We start from the raw sequence: 21211 nt of genomic DNA, 5'->3' as shown, positions 1-21211 counted from the left end.
TAAATACACTCCCTTAGTAAATAACCCAGAATTCACTAAATTCTTTCAGAGATATCCTTTTGTTATATTAAAATGTATTACTGTTGTCTGTAGGTATTCTCAGACATTAGTTCCCAAGGCTAATTGTGGGAGTTTAAATTAACTTCTTCAATGTGATGACATCCAAATTTAAGATAATGCCCATCAACTATACCAACCATAAAGTAAAAAACCCCAAACAACGACAACAAAAAAAACCAAGAAACACAGTCAAAATCTAATTTCTTATCAGTGAGGGCCATGAATCAGTGGACGAATGCCAGACTGCTCCACACAGTTGGCTTTTCCACCGAAGTCATTTGCAGGAAATTGTAAAGATTGTGGCTTCATTGCAGAGGAAATCCCACTATATATACAGCAGTTCAGGACATGCATGCTTCTATGAACTTAAAGATGAACAAAAGCTAGAGTATATTTGAGAAAATCAGAGTGTACTTAGTTTAAGCAATGTTGTTGTTTTTATGAAACAACAACACCATTTCCCAAATGTCTCCATTTCTACACACCTGATTTTCCTAGATTGCGTTCCTCCTCCACAGCGCAGGGACTTCAGCTCATTGTGGATTTTGCATGGAGACCAGTGCTCTACAACCCAGGAATACTGATTGCACTCACTGTAACATGGGACTGCCTCATGCACCTATCAAGAACGGGAAAGGAAAAAAAAAAATGTGAAACTCTTCAAGTTATAGAAAAACAGCCTACCTTTTTGTAATTCCTGTTGAATATAACCCAAGAACTATACTCTGGCCCAAACAGCCAAATTCCATCCCCCAAAAGCAAGATATATTTGGCTTCTCTGAAATCATTGATTTTCCTAAAAAAAACATACAGGGGAAATCAACTAAAACATGATGGTATGCCTTTGCAGAAGAGAACAAAGGACAGTCATTTCCTATCACTGAGAATAGATATTCCATTATCATTTCACTTCCTCAAAGAGCTTACATAACATCTATTAGATAGTCCAGCTCTCAGTTATACAGTATATTTTATTCTCAGATGCACTTTAAGCTGTCAATTGAAACACATACATGTAAGGAAAATTTATTCTTGAACATTAGAGGCTTTTAGAATGCATAAGAAAAGTAGTATTATTTGCACCGGAAATTTGATTTTATGCCCCCAAATGATCAATGCTAACAGGCAATTATTTAGCCTGTTGGGCATTGTGGCTTTATATGAATTTAGCTATTTGTAAGATGTTTTCAGAGCATAGCCAAAACACACACATGACAAACGCTACCTGTTAGAGGCTGTGCATAATTACTGAATGCGAATATTTACAATTTCATGGTAAATGCTATGAATATCATAATTGATTCTTAGGTTACTTCCTGTGTATTTGTGAAGTTTTTTTTCCCCCCTGAAATAATCGTATCCCAATAGGTAGTCAATTGAGTTTGTCTGCCCCTTTGAGGCTAAATTTAAAATGCATCACTCCTCAATCTAGAGCACTGTGTTCTCCCTCAGTAAGGAAAAAAAAAAAACAAAAAACAAAACTGTTCCATTTCATGATACGTTACTCTAGACCACAAAGATGGCTCTAGTATAGCATGCTGATAAAGAGTGTTTCAAACTATTAACAAAGTAGTTATAATTAATGCTCTGCCTTTGAAATAGGAACTTAAGCCCGAGTCTTTTCCTCCCCTTTCCTTTTTAATTCTCTAAAATTGTAAATGATGACTAGGCAGTACTATCCAAACAGAACCATTACTTGCAAGTTTCTATTAAATGCAAGGGAAAGCACTATGCAATGGGATAATCAGAAAACAAGATTGGAGCACTGCTAGCAAGTTAGATGGAAATCAGATGGGAAAAGGTTTCTGTGAGACTATCTTAGGAATCACAAAGAATGTCAGAAACTATTTTTGACTATGGGGTTCTTTTTGGCTCTCTCATGGAGTGCACAAGGATACGAGAAACAACAAGGTGAAAAATATGTGAGGGCAAAATGAAAGGAGATGGGAAAATACAACTGGAAATAGTGTGAGAAAAGTAAGGAATTAAGTAATAACAGAATCACATTTCATGCTGTGAATACTGACAAGAATGGAATGAAAGGGTCAGAAGTAGTGTCCACATTAGAATAAAGAAGTAATAACTTGTAAGGGAGAAAAGTGCTCAAAAAACTCATAGGATACTAGAGGTAAAAGAAGAATCTATAAAAATGAAAAGACATGACCCCAACAAAACAGACACCAGGAAACTAAGCTGATGACAGCTGAAGATTTAGCTGACCCAACTGCACCATGGAAATGAAGCTTTCACTGAATTTATAAGTTTGTTCTACAAACTCTTCAGTATATATCAGATAATTTAAAGAAAGCTTTTTTGGCTTTCTTTGAGATACAAGGAAGTATGTCAAAGCACTTTGCACAAACAAGGTAGATGAAAAAATTAAAAACCTAATTTTCCCCACACCTCATAATATGAATCTGTAAGCAAATGGATAGGATATCATCTGAGATAGACCCATTTTTCTAAAGCTAGCAACACTAAACAGCTTATATTCCTACCCCCTTCCGTATAAAGCCCCAAGATCAGATGGAAAATGAAAAGCTGTTTAGTTGCATGTACCTCTTTTATACACATTTAAACACCTGGTTATATATTGGTTTACTATTTTTATTATTTATCCTCTGGTGATTTGCTCCCATAGCAGAGTAGCTAACCTTAATAACAAGCTATTGGAAGGCAAGGAGCAGGTCTATGTAGGAAGAAATTGACCCACCTTCTTAACTAATAGTATAAAAATAGCACTTCTTAAAGAAGATCTTCCAGTCATATGGATTTACTTGATTCCCCTCCAATATTTGTCTGCCATTTTAATATTGCTTGTATTGTCGCTTCTAGTTGATAAATCCTTACCTTCCTTCAAAGCACAAGTAAACCCCACCATTTCCATGAAGCTTTTCCCATTTCCAGTTGGCATGTCTTTGGTAATGATAGTCTTGGTTTTAAGCAACCTCGTAGTTACATTATAACGCCAGGGTGTGCACATACAGATCTGGAACAGTGGTGCTATTTAGGGCTACACTGTGGGGTGTGGGGGAGCAAACATATTTGATAGTCATCACCTTGACTCCTCTTCTCTCACACTAATTTAGGCCTTTCTCTCACCTTAGTCTTAATGACCATAAGTCTACTTTGTACCTTAAATAATACTGAGAGGATATGCTCAGAGAAACACACTTTACACTCTCCACATCTAAATATGCTTCTGGGCAGCATATGTAGCCAGAAGTTGGATCTGGACCACAAGTGTTTGTTTATGTGGCTACTTGAAAAAAAAACTTGTGAGTCTTAGGCAGACAGGGACTAAGTTTCCAGGGTGTCTGTATTTCACAAGATGGGGGTAGGGAGTGGGGGTTGGCAGGCAGTGCTCATTAAGTATTTGTTGAATTAAAACTAATTTTTGAAGAGGCCCAGGTTGCTAAATGGTTCTTAATTCTCTAGAGAAAACAGGCCCACTAACTGGAACCTGCAAAGGTACTTTACAGGCTCAAAGGACAATAAAAATGAACAAAAAATGAAAATCTTTTCTTTCCATTATGGGGCTTTGGTGAAGAATAACAATCACTGTGTTATCCAAAAGCACTGCTTGGTGATTTTGTTATGGGAAAGAAAGGCTGTCACTTAACAATTGTGAGAATTCTTTCTTTAGAGTCCTTGTCCATCAGTCAAGGAATCTCAGAGGATCAAAAACACCCACTAGAAGCCAAAAGGCAGTAGGCATTCAAGAATAAATATTAACTGCCCAGAGGCCCAATTTCTTCTCCTGTCAGTCCTTTATGTTCTACCTACTTCATATTGCTATTTAGTTGGTGCTTATGATAATTTTATAATGGAAATTTGTTAAAATATGGACTTAATTAAGGAATCATATGGAAATGCTCTGAAGGAGAGAAATGAGCCATGGGGAAGTTAAAAATAATCATTTTTTTAATGGCACAAATTAGAAAGAAAATTACAGGGTTTAATAAGGACCTAGATGCTAAAAAATGCCACTGAAAAATCTAAATCCACTGAAAGAGGAAACATTTCATTCTTCTAATAATGAGTCCTATTTATTACTTCTTTGGGAACTGTGTTTTTATAATTTTGCTAGTCCTAGAGTCATATCATAAATTGAAACAATCTTTTAATATTTATTAAATAAAACACTACTCATTATAATTGATCAATTTAATTAAATACTGCTTTCTGATACTACTCTTCAACTATAGACAGACTTCCCTGGCATAAACTTAGAAGCAGGGTCTCATTGGGGCTCAGTAGATGTCATTATTAGATATCAGAGTCTTAGAGTTCAAGGATTCAAATATAAAGCAAATAAGTGAAGAACGACCATAATAAAAACAAAAACAAAAACAAAAATAAATGAAAATTCAGGGTCTCCAAATTCCTGTAGTAATAACACTTTGCTCCAGTGAAGGTGCTAGGCAAGACCAAGGTAGAAACCTTCAGGATTGAGAGTTCTATGCTAGTCACTGTGGCTACTTAGTAAAACTTGAAAATCAGTTCAAAGGCCCATCTGGGACCACAGGCAGGTGATCTCCCATTAGAATGTATTGGAATGTGAGAGAAACTGGTCTCTAGGAGCAGTGAGATCAACAAAGCATTAGGGGTTCCCCTCTCCTCTAAACTTTATGAGTTCTTAACATAAGATGTACAGACTTGCCTCTCATCAAGTCTGGGACCCTCATCCTTTAATTCAAAGAATTTCCTTCCCAGCCATTCTCTACTTATCCATGCTTCCTCTCTTTCATCCTCCAGGCCTTTCGCTGTCCCTTCTTCGGAAGGATCTACTAGGCTATGCTCTCCCTCAATTTACCAAATTAGTCCCTTGTCTTATTCAATCAGCAGCTAAGTTATACTCTCTTGCATTAGGACTTGTCTGACTGACTGGAAAGAATTGCATTTACACAATTACACATTAACCTTTCGCTTACTTTTATTAATCAAGCACTTAAATCTGCTTCTGCACAATATGATATGTACAGTGCTAAAAGTTCAGTTCTAATGTAGCTGCACCCTAATGCTTTACAACTTGCCCATTAACAGTCCCCAGTCATCAATGACACTACAATAATGCTGTGTAGTTTATAGCTTATATAAGACATTCTATGGCTTAGGTCTCAATGATCACAATCATTTGAGGCTGGTATAATCTCTTTTCACAGATGAAAATAACATTCGAAGTAGCTAAGTTAGTCATTATGGCTGGTACTCAAAATGAGACTGAGAATCTCAGTCTGCACAGGCTGCCTGTTTAGCTTAGTCAGGCACATCACTGTGCTCCAAGAGATAGTCAATATCTTTTCTGTGATGGAGATAATGCTAATATTTATAAATTCCTGAAAAGGGGAAAACTGAAACAGAATTTTCAAAGATGTCTTTATAGTAGATGATGCCTATTGCTTTACATAGAAAAAATATTGCATGAGTAATTCATTGCTATTCTTGGGGTATCGAGTCTCCTTTCACAATTTGAAAAATCCAAAAAGTGTCTCAGAAAACTAACTTCCATGCTTAAAGTAAGAGGAGGCCTGTGTGTTTTGGATGGCTGCAATTCTTTGTGTTGAAGATGGTGAGTTAAAAATATCCAGAAGTGTTTTTAAATTGGTATCTGTGGGAAAACCGTTATGCCTGTCATTGTGTGCTATGAGTTGCTCAAGAGTGTAGCATTTGGGATAATGGTTTTTCTGGAGATCTTGGAGTCTAGTGATCCATGCTCAAGGATGTGGGTAACTGTGAGCTTTAGTCTAGCTGCTCAAGTCTGAGGCCCTGTGGCTGCCCTCCTCAGCCTGGACCTTTTCACACATCAGCTTCCTTAGCTACATGGCAAATGAAAAGACTTCTTCAGAATGCTCTGAACATATCATATGCCTAGTTTGTGAGATTCACCATTGATTTTAAATATGTATTTTATGTTTTCTTTTCAATTTTGATGTTAAAAATCTAAAAATAAACCTGATAATACTGAATGAGCTTTATTGCAAAATTTATTGACGAATACTTGTTGAACTTTAAAGCCAATGTTATTGTTTATTACAACAGTAATGGTGGTAGCTACATTCTCCATCTCCTAAGAACAGCAGTTTCCAAGCCAGATGTTCAGACCCTGAGAACTGTGGCATTATTGTTAGGACCCATGAATGCATTTCCATACCAAAACTTGTCTGTAGTCTCAATGAATAGTATAATTTCAGATGTTGGTACCACCACTTGTAAAATGAATTTAGGCGATGTTGTGATTAATAAAGTTTTAATTTCATTTGAAAGCACGGCTGAATTTGAAGACGCTCATTAGAAAGTTTCTCAATGCAGGCTGGCTAAGAGCATAAAGTCTTAATACAAAAAACTCAGGGAACCACTGTTTTTACATATAAAGGAGAAGAAATAGACTAACAAGGAGGCTATGCCCTGAAATCACATTACTGTTTATATTTTGATAAAAGATATCTTGTATAGAATAGTTCTTTTTCTAAAAGTGAATGTTGAAAATATATACATACATACATACATACATATATATATATATATGTATGTATGTATGTATGTATATGTGTGTGTGTGTGTATTTATTTATTTACTGAGAAGTTCTAAACTCCAGATTCATTGCCTTTCATTTTCTAAGAGTCAGCAGGGGTCCCTAACCCTCAGGACTGCCACAGACAGGTACCGGTAAGGTCTCTGGCCTGTTAGGAACCTGGCCGCACAGCACAAGTGAGTGGCTGGTGGGTCAGCAAGCTGAGCTTCATCTGTATTTGCAGCAACTCTCTCCCCAACACTAGCATCACAATCTCAGCTCCACCTCATATCATCAGATACTAGGTTCTCATAGGAGCACCAGTCCCTGGTGCCAAAAAGGTTGGAGACTGCTGGTCTACAGAACTAAAGCCCTCCCCTCTGGCCTAAATACCACTGATGATCTCTTAAGCAGAGTCCTCAAAATCAAGACCAATACCCATGCATAGCTAATTCATCTCTGTCACCCACATTGTCCTATTTTCTTCCCTGTGGTAGGAGAGGAAAGTGGGAGGTAGACACTGAGACTGCATAAGTACAACGTCCCCAAACCACAAATGCACTTCCTCTTGCTTTGCTAGGTTCCTGCCCACTTTAAGGATGTCAAATACATCCACTAGAGAAGGTATTTAACAGAGAAGAGCCACGAAACCCTCATCTAAAAGGATTAAAGCTCCATTACTTGTGCTGATGTACTTTAGATTATTTATAATGGCAAATAAGTAAAAATGTCCTAGTTTTTCTATACATATTATGTTTCCTCCTATAGCTGACTGACATTTCTTATTATGTGTTATTTCAACTATGAAACTAAACCATGGTTTTAAAGTACATCACATGATAAGGGACACTCAGCAACAAATATTGTTGTGCAGATCCTATAAAGTGCATATTCTTCAAGAAAGTGCACACACATGCAGGCACCCATGTGCATGCACAAGAATTGATCAGACTGCCTCTGTGCCTGCTGTGTATTATAGAACTGAGGGAGCATATTGACACGGGCAACTTGGGGCAAGTTGAACTGTAAGGCCCACACTCTGCACCATAGCACTATGTAAACAATCATAACAAAACATAATGAGAGAAGGAAACTCACTCCAGAATCTGGACTGCCTTCTCCAGTACCCTGGGATATGCCACCCACTGGCATGCTGCGTAATGGCAAGAAATCAGACGAAATTTTGTAGATTGCTCACAGCACGCCAGGGACTACTGTCATGGTGGTTCTTTGGATTGTCATAGAACAGATTGCAGTTATCAAACTAAAGTGAAAAGTAAAACATCACCATGCCAACTATGATTGATACTTCCAGAAAACTGGAAGAATTGAGCCCATAACTCTTTAGAAAGGAGGTTATAGATAAGCCTTGAGGTCATTATGCTAAGTGAAATAAACCAATCACAGGAGGACAAATACTGCATGAGTCCCTTATATGAGGTATCTCAAATACTCAAGCTTATTAAAGCAAAGAACAGAATGGTGGTTGCCAGGGGCTGGGAGTAGGGGAAAATGAGGAGAAGCTAACCAATGGGTATAACATTTCAGTTATACAAGATGAATTAGTTTTAGAGGTGTGATGGACAACACTGTGTCTATGGATAAGAGTACTTACTGCATTATATACTTAAAAATCTCTTGAATATATTTCATATTAAGATATATTATCACAATAAAAGAACAATTAAAAAGAGGTATGTTCTCAGAGGGTATTGGATTGCACCATGGAAACCTGAGCACAGAGAAAACAAAAACTTTTGGCCTGACCATCTAAGTGATATGGTATAGGAGTCTTGTGCGAAGATTAGATAGATAGGTAGGTAGACAGATAGGCAGAGTGAGTGATTCTGGGTACTAGAATATGACCACCAGATATCAGGTGAGAAAGGAAACCTTTTCTTCTCTGCTGCAATAAAAGAAGTATGAAATGAAGATGACTCTGCCTTCTGGCAGGTAAAAAATGTTTTATAAGTTATAGGCATAAGGCAGTGCTAAAATAGCGCTTAACAGATCTCAGTTCTCAGAAACATGTCTGAAAGGTAAGCAAATCAGAAAGGTCTGTGGCACTTTTGGGGGTTTATCAAGAAAGGGAAGAGAGTTGCAACTCATTACATAAGTGTCAAATGGAAGTGAAGCCTTTGGAGAAAACCTTTTCTTTCCTTATTGGCCTTCGCTGTACAGCTCCAACTTACTCTCAGTCATTCAGAGCATCATGCTATTCCTGTATTCTAGGATACGTGCCACTATCTCTCTATTCAAAAAATGCAAGAAACCTATGGGCTTCAAAAAGACATACTTTTCGAGCATGCCTAGAAAAGCAATATAATTCGGATTATAAAAACGTATTTGTATAAGGAAGCAATATCATTTAAGATGCACGTTCCTTAGAGGAATCCTATGTTTGTGTGGCTGGACTATCCAATAGAAATGGACAAGGATGAGTAGCCCTGGGTAGGATTAATCTACTATGAACTATTTTGGATGAGAGATGTGTCAATCAAGCAAACAAACCAAAATCTAATTCTCATAAACTGTACACAAGGGTCCTGGTGCATACGGGATGAGGCCTGGAGACTGAAGCTACCTGGGGTAAGTAAATGGGAAATCTGATGAGGTACAACCTTATTTTGTAGACAATGAGAGCCACTAAGACATGAGATTTATATCAAGAGAGATATTCCAAATAAATCTGGGGAACATAAGTTATCTTGAATATGAGGGAGATGAGCGTACGTGAGAGTGCTGAGAAAGGCAGAAGAGGCAGCAGTATCAGTACGAGGTTATAGTTATGGAATAATGGTCATTATAACTGCTATTTTCACAAAGCTGTCAACATAACAAGCAAGAAGAGACACCAAGATTTGGTAGTAAAAGTGAACGAGATAACCCAAGCACCAGTGCTTCTTTTTGGAATTATTTAAGATTAGTATATTCTAGAACCTAGGGACACAGTAAAGCTTCTTTTTCACCAACAAAATTATGCGGAGAAAAAAAAAAGATATGACATCAGCTTCCCAAGTGCCCTGAATTCCAGGGAGTATTGCTAATGAGTGGAACAGCAGAAACTCTTGGGTTTTTGCCAAGAAAACTTCTTCATAACATTCTTACTATATTCTTTCATCTTATGTTGGCTTAGTTAGGATAGATCTGATGTTGTGTATGATCTGAAAAACAATCTGGTCTTTGGAAGGTTTGCTCAGAAATTAACAATATTCACAGTAGTCAAGCAGAAAACTGGCTCCCAGGACCACGTCCAAAAGGAAAGCCCTATAATTGGTAAGAAATAACTTTTCAGATGTTTCTTATCAGGCAATGAGATAATGATGGGCCCACTATGCTAGTCTTAATTATTATCAAAAACAAACTGTTTCTACTCTAAAATGCATCAGAGTTCTCATCTACCACTTACTCCACAGTCTATCAGGACGTTAGAACAAAACAAATGAAGGAGCCATCAAATGTGGCCATTATTTTGTCTAGTAAGACCAATAGAAAAAGAAGGAGAAACAGAATTGCAGTGTGTTAAGTCCATTTATAATTTGGCTAATTTCTAAATGATCCTATCATAACAAGCAGGAGAAGAGGAGGAGATCACTGTATCTTTTCATTCAAGAAAAACCAGACATAATTATTAATTCTTATTGTTTGAGGCAAAAGAGAAAAATAATTACTATAAAATATCCCCAGAGACTTTTCCCACAAAGATGTTATGTGTTATACACACATACGCAACCACAATAATCTTTTTTTTTTTCTTCTGTAGATAAATGTATAAGAAAGCAGCTCATAGGTTGTATTGTGTTCTAATGGTTTTCTCAGTTAAAATACAAGGCCAGGCACGGCACAAAATGGCTTTTTAAAATATGAACTCTTAGTGTGAGTTCTCCCCTAATAAACCTGATGTGTCTGTGACTAAGTTAAAGTGAAACATAGAGCCACAAGTGATGTTTTATAACCAAGGATAGCACAGCTTGACCTTTGCAGAAATGAGAGACAAGATTGATTTGATAATGGAATCCCTGCCATTCACTTACATGGTGATAAATTGAGATCTTGGCTCTGATTTCCACACTAATTTCATCAATTGGAGACTCTTATTGGGGACTAATTGAAAGCTGTAGAATTATGGAATAAAGAGTATTTTGTTGGAAACATTCTTCCTCTGAGGCAGACAGTGAAATATAGAGCCTTTGCAGCTCTTCACAAAATAAAAACAGAAGATGATTACTGAAGAAAAATGATAGTTTAAGGCAGAACTGCATCTGTCCTGCGTTTTAGAAAACTTTATTTTGAGCAAAGGAAAGACAGCTGATGGTAAGGCAAAAGTCATGTCTAACAAGAGCAAATGCTACTCCATACAACATAAATAATGAAGCCATTATAAAACACATGATATTTGAAAAGCTTGACAATGAAGGCTTTAAAATGTGTTACAGAATGATCAATTAACTCATTTACACAAAGTGAGTATGTTTCTGCCAATTTAGCCTCTACAAAGTTCAAACACAAATGCATGTATGTGTTCATGTGCAACAAACGACAGCCTTTATATTTATTGAGGACTAAGAGGTCCAGAAATCATATTTTCTGCAAACAGCCTCGCCTCACCACCAAAAACAACAACAACAACAACAACAACAAAAACCACATTTCCCTGGTTTATACTCTGTACTTCATAGGTGTATATGGGCATAAACAGTGAATGAGTGCAGAAATATTTTCTGAGCATGCTTTCTGAAAAAGCATACCTAGACCAAGCCATGATTCTGATACCACCTGAAGCTAAAAGGTTTGCCTTCTTTGTATTTAATTTTATAGAGATTTAAATATTATGCATCAATAATTCAAACACAACTGCTTATAATTATACTCTGGTCCCAATATTTGAAAGTAGATACTCAAATTAATTTAGAGTCTTTCTGATATTTCTTAGATTTATGAAATTCGAAATCCTCTCATTTCTGAATTCGTTTCTGATTTCTCTGAATATAGATGATGGTAGTATCCCATCCCAATTATGGACACCTTAAATTAAGAAAAATGCAGGCTTCTAAAAGGATTGACTTCTTCTTCCCTTAATGGCAGGTAAGATTCAAGGAGGTCAGCACTCGTTGTGACTAAAGGCAGACCTTGCTAGTATGAGGGGCCAGGTTCACAGTGACAACTGGCTTTCTCAGAAGGTGGGAACTATATGTCTTATGCTCCATGTCTCACATGTTGCCTATAATATCTAGCATGCATTGGGCCCATGACAGACTCATAACATATGCATGTTGTATTTAATTGAACTCTAAGGAAGTATAAGGCTTATGGTTCTAGATCTAAGAGTATACTTCACTTTGTTGGGGGTGGGACTTGTTAAAATATGCCTCCTTGGCAGGAATCACACTGCTTTAGATTCATGAAATGGCATCTGTAGAGCAGTTTAGGAGATGGGCAACATCAAGCACTCTACTTGTATTGTATTCCTGTTCTCCTTTATTGAATTCCTTGGTTGAATCCATTAAATTGATAATGTGGTCCTCTTTGGGGGTGGCTTAATTTCAATAATGGGTGAAGTGATCCTTTATACTGAGTGAAAGATTATCTGTGGTCTAGTGAGCAGAGGAATATGAAGGAAGCTGTGAGAAGGTTTTGTTTCAGGTTCCACCATCGATTTCCTGGCAACTCACTTAAAAGACTCTTGGGGTCTAGCTTCCCTCTTTATAATCTGACATTAATACTTTCAAAAGAAGAACAGCACAGTATACGAGCTTTAGAAACTTTGAGAGAGTTTACCATAAGTAATGTTTGTTTTGAGTAAGATTAGCATTGAGGCATTGGTTGAATAAATTTTGGAGCTGGAAATAAACTATATGATCATCTATCCCAACTGCACCATTTTTATCAAAATTACACCTGCCCTCCCATGTAGATTAACTGAATAAACTTTGAATAGTTGCTAACACTGCACCCTCAAAACCTCATAAAGGTGACAGATCGAAAGAGACACATGCTTTGATGTTTTATATGCGTTCTCATCTTCCACAGCACCTAATACATTGCTGAGAAAGAAATGCCCAATCAGTACCAGCTAAGCCAGCAAAACAACCCAAGTCACTCTAAAAATAGCACTATTATTTCTGATAAAGATACAAGGGGATATTTACAAATTCTATAGTAATGTCAATTTTTGACATTTCTCTTTAGCATGAAATGGTTCCTCCTAAAAAGGAAAAGTCTTTAATTTTATAGCTGAGACATATAAAGTGACCTATGCTGAAAGACTTAATTAAAGACATTAATAATTTAGGGACCATTTACCACAGAGTAGACTATAAGATACTGGTAAGAAATAGAAAGAAAAGAGTATGAATATTATGAAAATTATTCTTCATTAAAGATAACTGTCACCTGATAACAACAGTTATAGATCTTTTAACAGTTTGTGCTTTTGACAGTTGCAGCTATATCTCTTGTACTTATTTACTCATGCATTAATTTATCAGACATTTACTATGCTTGACAATGCTCTACTATGTAAGCCTCATAATCTCCTTAGACACTAGATAAAGATGACACAAATCCTTTTCTCTTGTGTAGGTGTTGGCAAACTTTGGCCAATGGGCCAAATGTGGCCTGCTATTTTTTTTTTAATGAAATATAATGTACACATCATAAAGTTTACTCTCGAAAGTGTAAAATTTCAGTGTTTTTAAATATTTGCTAAGTTGTGCAACCATCATCACTATTTCTAATTCATAATATTTTCATCATCATCCTTCCCTCTTCCCAAAATAGTATGTCATTTAGCAGTCACTACCCATTCTCTCCTTCCTTTGGCCCCTGCCAATCAGCCACTAGTCTACATTCTGCCTCTATGGTTTTGCCTATTCTGGTCACTTCATATAAATGGAATCATTCAATACATGAACTTTTGTTTTTCATAGAATAGTATTTTCAAAGCTCATCCATGCTGTATCATGAATACTTCATCATAGCTTTATGGCTAAACTACATTCAGCTGTTTGGATATGCCAAATTTGTTTATTCATTCTTTAAGTTGATAGACACTTGGGTTGTTTCCATCCTTTGGCTCTTATGAATAATGCTGTTATAAACATTTGTGTATGAGTTTTTATAAGTTCTCAATTCTCTTGATTATTACCTTGGAGTAGAATTCCTAAATAATATGGAAAACTATGTTTACCTTTTAACTGCAAAGAGTCTTCCAAAGTAGCTGCAATATTTTACATTTCTATCAGCAATACATAAGGGGTACAATTACTTTACAATACATAAGGGGTACAATTACTTTACTGTCTTTTTAATTTTGATTATAGGTATCTTAGTGGGTACAAAGTGACAGCTCATTGTGGTTTTGATTTGCATTTCCCTAAAAACTAATCGTGTTTCACATCTGAACATCTTTATTGGTCATTTGTATATCTTTAAAGAAATGTCTAGTAAAGTCCTGTGTTCTCTTCTTGTTGGGTTGTAAGATTTATTTATATTTCCTGGATACTAGATTCTTATAAGATACATGATTTGCAAATATTTTTTTCTCATTCTCTGGGTTGTCTGTACTTTCCTGGTGATGTTTTTTGAACTGCAAAAGTTTTTAACTTTTATGAAGTCCAATCTTCCATTTTCCCTTTGGTTGCTTGAGCTTTAGGTATTCATTGCCTAAAGCAAGATGACAAAAGTTAACACGATGTTTCCTTTTAAGAGTGTAATAGTTTTAGCCTAACATTTTAGTATTTGGTCCATTTGGGATTGATTTTTGTATATTCTGTGAGAGAGTGGTACAGATTTATTCTTTGCATTTGGATATCCAGCTTTCCAAATATCATTTGTTGAAAAGACTATACTCTCTTTCATTGAATTCCCTTGGCAACTGTATTAGGCTGAACACTGCCCTCATAAAGATATCCACACCCTAGTTCCTGGAACTTCTGAATGTTACTTTACATAGCAAAAGGAATTCTGCATATGTGGTTAAATTAAGCTTCTTGTGATAGGGAGATTATCATGGATTATCCAGGTGGGCCAAATGTAATTAAAAGGGTGCTTATAAGAAGATCACAGAAAGGTCAGATACCAGAGAAGATGATGTGAAAAATGAAGCAGAGATTTGAGTGAAATAGCCAAGAATCCTGGCAGCCTCCAGAGGCCAGAGGAGGCAAGGCTCAGGTTCTTCTCCAGTGCATCAATCCAGAAGTAAGACAACATGTTCAAGACTTATTTTGGACTTTCCACATCTATAACTGTGAGATAATAAATTTATGTTGTTTTAAGTCACTAAATTTGTGATAATTTGTTATAGCAATAGGACACTTGCAACAATAGCACTTTGTCAAAAAATCAATCACAAAAGTATAGGTCTATTTCCAGCCTCAGTTCTAGTCCATTGATCTATAGGTCTATCCTTATGTACAATACAGTTGATTAATGTACTTTTGAACTGTTTTGAAAGTATGGAGTATAAGTACCCCAACTTTGTTCTTCTCTTTAAAGATTGTTTTGACTATTCCGGTTCCCTTGCATATTTTGTATAATTTCAATCCATTTAAACATATTGACTGTCATATGTCCTAATGTATGGCCTATCATGGAAAATGTTGCGTGTGCAATTGAAAAGAATGCACATTCTGCTGTTATTGGGTAGACTGTTTTATACTAATACATAATGACCTTTACTTTCACTGGCGCTCTTTATTTCTTCATGTGTATTTGAACAACTATCTAGTGACCTTTTATTCCAGTGTGAAAGACTCCCTTTAGTGTTTTGTGTAGGGCTAGCAATGAATTCTTTCGGTTTTAGTTTATTTGGGAGTTTAATTTTTCCTTGATGTTTGAAGAATGGTTTTCTCTGGATAAAGAATTCTTGAATAAATCGCTTTTTAGTACTTTGAATATGTCTTCCCACTGCCTTCTTTCCTCAGAGGTATCTGATGTGAACTCAACTATTTATTCTAATGGTGATGATCACCTGTAAATGATAAACTTCTCTCACACTGTTTTAACGATTCTATTTTTGTATTTAACTTTGACAGTTTTTATTATGATGTGTCTAGGTGTAGATCTTTTTAAGTTTATCCTGCATGAAATTTGAATGTGTATATTAATTATTTTTTACCAAATTTAGAAAGTTTTGGCTCTTATGTTTTCAAAATTATTTCTGCCTCATGTTTCCTTTTTTTCTGGGACTCCTATTATGTATGTATATGTGTGTTTGATAGTGCCCTATAGATTTCTGAGGCTCCTATTTATTTTTCTTCATTCTTTTCATTCTTTTGTCTTTCTGTTCCTCAGACTTGATAATCTCAATATCTTCCAGTTCACCAGTTCTTCTTTTTTGCCTGCTTAATTCTACTGTTCAGGACTTCTAGTAAATTTTTATTGTAGTTTTTATACTTTTAAACTCTACAATATATATTTGGTTCTTTCTTATAAATTTCTATCTTGTTATTGATATTCTCTATTTGCTTTGATAACATTCTTATACTTCCCTTTAGTTCCTTTAGTTGAACATATTTAAAATAGCTGATTCAAAATTTTTGTCTAGTAAGTTCAACATCTCAGCTTCCTTAAAAAGTTTGTATTGACTGCTTCCTGTGTACGGACCATACTTTCTTTTTCTTTGCATGCTTTACATTTTTGCTGTTGTTGAAAATTGGACATTTAAAATAATATAGCAACTCTGGATATCAGCTTCTTCCCTCTCTTTAGTGTTTGTTGACATTGCTATTTGTTATCATTGTTGTTATTTTATTTAATGATTTTTTTTTCAACTAATTTTGTGATATCTGTGTTATTTGTCATGTCTAATGATGTCTCCAATGATCTGACAGAGATTACTTTTAATGCTTGGTACTAATGAATCTCCCAGTCTTTGATGAGGGGCTCTGTGTGTATGTTATGGCTCACATTTAACATTCAGCCAAGCCATTTACAACTCTTTGTCTTCCCTTTCTGTTTGCACATTGCCTCAGGTTAGCCTGCGGTGAGAGGGTCTTAGAGCTTTCATAAGTATGTGCCAGCCATACACATGTGAATGGCCTTTTAATTCCCAATATGTCAGAGTTTTTCAAAACTGCTATGGACATATTCCCTAAGCTTTTCCTTCTAAGCTTTTTGTTATCTTAATTGTTTGTCTCAACTGCTAGGTACTCTCTCAGGTAGCCACAACTTAAACAATTGTCTCTGATTATTTTGGATTAATGTCCCCAAAGAAAAAGCTGTTCATACTGGGCTAGTTCACAGTCAGGTCAAATAAAGACAGCCTTATGAGTAGAATCTTCCTGAGAGCCACCAGACAGTCAAATAATAACAATTCTTCAAAAATAGAACTTTGTAAAAGCTCCAACCCTGTTAAGCCCTCTCTAATGGATGCCAGACTGATTATTTTTTATCACAATTGTGGACAGCTTCTTTCAAGGCTACCGTGGAGCTGGGGTTGGGGACATGAAAATAAGTTAAAATGCATTGCAGCTTTCTAAGATTCTGCCATTTTTCTTGAGTAAATGATCCCCAGATTGCTTCAGTCTTTGATTAATTTACACAATACTGAGAAACCTGATTTGGACAGTTTTTGCCAGTGTTCTTGATGCTTTTATGCAGGAGAGCATTTTGGGAGGTCCTTTCTCCACTATTTTTGCTGACATTCCCTATTTCTTTAAATCAAATTTTATTGAGTCACAGCCAAGCCCATTCATGTAGTTTTATCTATGGCTGCTTTTGTACTACTATGGCAGAGCTGAGAAGTTGTAACAGAGATCCTATTGCCTGGAAAGTTATATTTGCTTAACCTTTCTCTGCATCTCACAGTCCACTGTATATATAACATCATAACCTATGTTAAACTTTTAATTTTTTAGTCTTTATATTGTTTGACCAAGTTTTGGAGGAAATGAGATCTTTTTAAATTTAAATAAAAGTAAAATATACTAATCATTGAGATGAAGGATTGGTTATTCAGAAAGAAATATATCATGAACTAGAAGTAAAATGCCCACCATGTTCAACCTTAAAAAAGGGAATGACTTTTTGAGTGAAAATTAAAACAATCCATCAAGATGCATGTATCAGGCAAAAAGTCATTATTCTACCATATGCTTTAACTTATATGTGGTATCTAAGGAACAAAAACCCAAACTAATCAAAAACCGACTCACAAATATAGTGGATAATTTGGTGACGGACACAGGGGAGGGGAGTTGGGAGGCTAAGAGAATGAAGTGAAGGGTTAAAGAAGTACAAATTAGTAGTTGATAGTTAGGCACAGGGAGCATGGAAGAGGGAATGTGGTTAGCATTAATATGATGGCTAAGTGGAGTGCCAAGGGAGGGAGGGAACAATTGGGGATTGTTTTATGAACATTATAGATGTCTAATCAATGTACTGAATACTTGAAACCAGTTTAAATAAATATTTTTTTTTAAGTCATTATTCTAAACGAAGTTTCTATAGGATGCTAAGAATTTATCTTGATAAATCATTATAACAATCTTAAAAGTTAAATATGAGAATGTAAAATGAAACATAATTTTAGCAAATTTGTTCTGTACATAAGCTGTTTATAAATGCCCAGAGCATGACATGGGAGTCAACCCTAAGAGGACCATGCCCTGATTTTATATACCATATGACCAAAAATAGCCAACTTGAGCATTTAGGTGAAGCTTAGACACAATAGGAGGTATGATACCATAAAATTCTTTGAATTTGAAAGTTTGCTACCTAACACCCAATTAACAGAAGGCTGAGTAGGCCTGAAGTTGTACATTTTATATCCTCCCCAGTGCATGGGATCCACTACTTAAGTTTTATTTTTCCTTGTAACTCCTTATAAAATCTCATACATGAAGAATCTGGATACTCCTGTGACTGACAAAATCTCTTTAGCTGTAGTTACCTTCTGGCCCCTAAGGCATCATAAACATCATTCTAGTTTTCTAAACAGGTAGTCTCTGAAAACATTACTGATGTTTTTATTCATTATATGACCAACAATATTTCAAACAAAATCAAAGTGGTCAGAAATAGCTTATGGATTTATTAAAACTATAAAAGTAAAGAACTAAGATTTATATTGTTAGATAGCCATGAGTGACAGGATCAAAGGCCCAGCTCCATAACAATAGGAATAACAACACTTACAGCCTAACCCAAAAGGCTGCCCCTAGGACCTCCCAGAAAAAAAAATTTTTTTTCAAATAACAATATTCCTACATCCTGGAGTACAAGGAAATAAATGACTATAGCATGACAACCAGTTTAGGCCAGCTACAGCGTATATGCAATAAGGAGTACTCTGACCTCCTTTTTCTACCTCAGCCTCATTACACCATCATTATAATGTCATATATGTGGCTGGAAGTTCATGAATCTAATTATAACAGACTAAATTCTGGGTAAGGACATGTGCAGTTAACAATAGGTTATATAACAGTCAATTGTCAATCACAATAACCTCACATGCCAATTAGCACTGCTTTTGCAATCTCCCATCATGGCCCAGATATGACAGACTTCCTCACTTCCACAAGGCTATAGGCCTCTCTAGTGTAGCCCGTTTCTCTCTTCAATCCTGCTTCAATAAGTCTTACTTTCCCTAAACTTCACTGATCTGTAATTCTTTATTGCATTAGCGGAAAGGACCGAGGCCCCCAGCACCACTGGGGCAATGACGGATTTAGATCACCCCCAACGGTAACAATACGAGACACTGTTATAATCTTGACAAAAAGATTAATTCCTTTAAAAAATAAGAAGAGAGAAAGAGAGTAAGATTGGAAGAAAACTTGATATTCTCAGTGTTATTTGCTAAGAATTTGGTGATTCTAAACTCAGCATCTCAGTAGGAAGCTCTGTATGGAGTTCTCAATACTAAGTTTGGAGATACAGAGATCATGCACAAAGCCATCTAATATACTCTGAAAATAGAGAGCAGATTTAACATCAGAAACATTTTCAGAGCCTGGTACATTCTGAAATCTCACCTCATTGTTTTCTTCATATTGAAATAACCCAGGCATGATAAATTTAAGCAGATATAAATCAATTTTGTGGGTTTCTGAAATAGTCATTTTGCTGATGTAAGGGAATTCATTCAATAGTAACATATAAGAAACTGACCCTCCTGTGGGAGAATTTTCTTCTTCCAAGTATAAACAATGTTTTGATCAGGATTTACAAAGAGAAAAAAAGCTGATTTGTGAAGAAAACCATCAAAGCTTCTTTTCACTAAATGAAAACAGTAAAGATCAAAACAGATTGCAGCACCAACCTGAGCCTTTGTAGAAGTCCATGTTGGCAGTGCATGACAAGCAAAAGGGAGAGAAAATTATATATGCATTAGTTGAGCCACTATTAAAATGCAAAGTTGAAAAAAAAAAGTAGAAATCCTTTTCCCTGCTTACTCAAAATTAATGGCTTACATTTTAGCTAGAATTTGAATGTTTTCCTCCCGATTCTCAAACTAAATACCCCTTCTAAGTGGATATCAAACATATGACTATGTGGAAATAAAGAACAAATATGAATATGGATCTGAAAAAGTTGAGCAGATTTCCTCCAGCTGTCCTGTCACTATGAGAGCTGATTCCTAAAACCAGGACTTAAGGAAATATAATAAATCTCTGAAACTTAACTCCAACTCCCTAAAAAGTATCACAGTTAGAGCTTATCAATCATGGCCCCAAAAAAAGAAGACATAAGAATTATTATTTGTTAAGGATACAGTGTGTACAGACCACATTAACTCTTAGAATACAGTCTATGACGCCTGTTCCTACTGCCCACTCCTACCTGCCCCCCATGTTTTTTTACTCCTTAACTTTACCACAATTTTAATTTTGAACTTAATTTATTGGTTATTTAATCATTGTCATCTCTACAACTAGACTATATGCTTCCTGAGAGTAGGATCAGTATCATTTTTTGTTGTTGTTGTTCATCATTATTTTTTTGATACTTATCCAGTGCATAGAATATATATTTTAAAAATATTTGTAAAAAGATAAAAGAATGAATGTAGTCCCAAGGTGATATACATTACAAATATTAGATACATCTAAAATTATAACTCAAATCCAAAATATGTTTTCAATTTGAATTCAAGTTATACTCTTTTATATACTAAATCAGAAATCTTAACTTATAGGATAATAGTTCCAAAGAAACAAAGCTGAGTAGGTCGACTAAATATCCATATATCTGGCATGTTGGGAGTTCTAATCACATCTGAATTAACCCTTTGCCACCACAATTTAGAAATAATGTTTGTTTGCAACCGGAAGTAACTGAGCTCACAGGATTTTACAAACTTAGCAGGTGGCCAGGCGTACTACACTATTTCAAACATATTAAAATGGAAACATTTGCTAGCTATAAATTATATAGGTTAATTAAAAGAATATCTTTGGCTTTAGCCAGAAGTATAAAAACATTAAAAATGATTAATGATAAGAAACTTGGGGAAATTTCTGACATGAGACATATCTGTTTCCTGGTAACTGGTAGATATAATTAACTCAGAATTAAGTGATCAATGAACAATGAACAATGTTCACATAATTATTTTATTGCACATTAGTATCACATCTATGGAAATAATTTCTCAGTTTTAATATTACTACCGAATCTTGATGATTA

General features: G+C 35.6%; 1 protein-coding gene across 1 annotated transcript in view; it reads right to left on the bottom strand.

Moving 5' to 3' along the window:
- Positions 1-21211, bottom strand: part of THSD7B (thrombospondin type 1 domain containing 7B) — a 745753-nt gene that overhangs the window by 110801 nt on the left and 613741 nt on the right. Inside the window, exon 16 of the mRNA XM_015596500.1 lies at positions 546-679. Within this exon, the coding sequence (XP_015451986.1) occupies positions 546-679 (134 nt within the window). The remainder of the gene's footprint in view (positions 1-545; positions 680-21211) is intronic.

This window comes from Pteropus alecto, unplaced genomic scaffold, assembly GCF_000325575.1.
Source record: "Pteropus alecto unplaced genomic scaffold, ASM32557v1 scaffold3, whole genome shotgun sequence".
Lineage (NCBI taxonomy): Eukaryota > Metazoa > Chordata > Mammalia > Chiroptera > Pteropodidae > Pteropus > Pteropus alecto.
The sequence above is the reverse complement of the archived record's forward strand: the minus strand, read 5'-3'. Positions and strand labels throughout refer to the sequence as shown.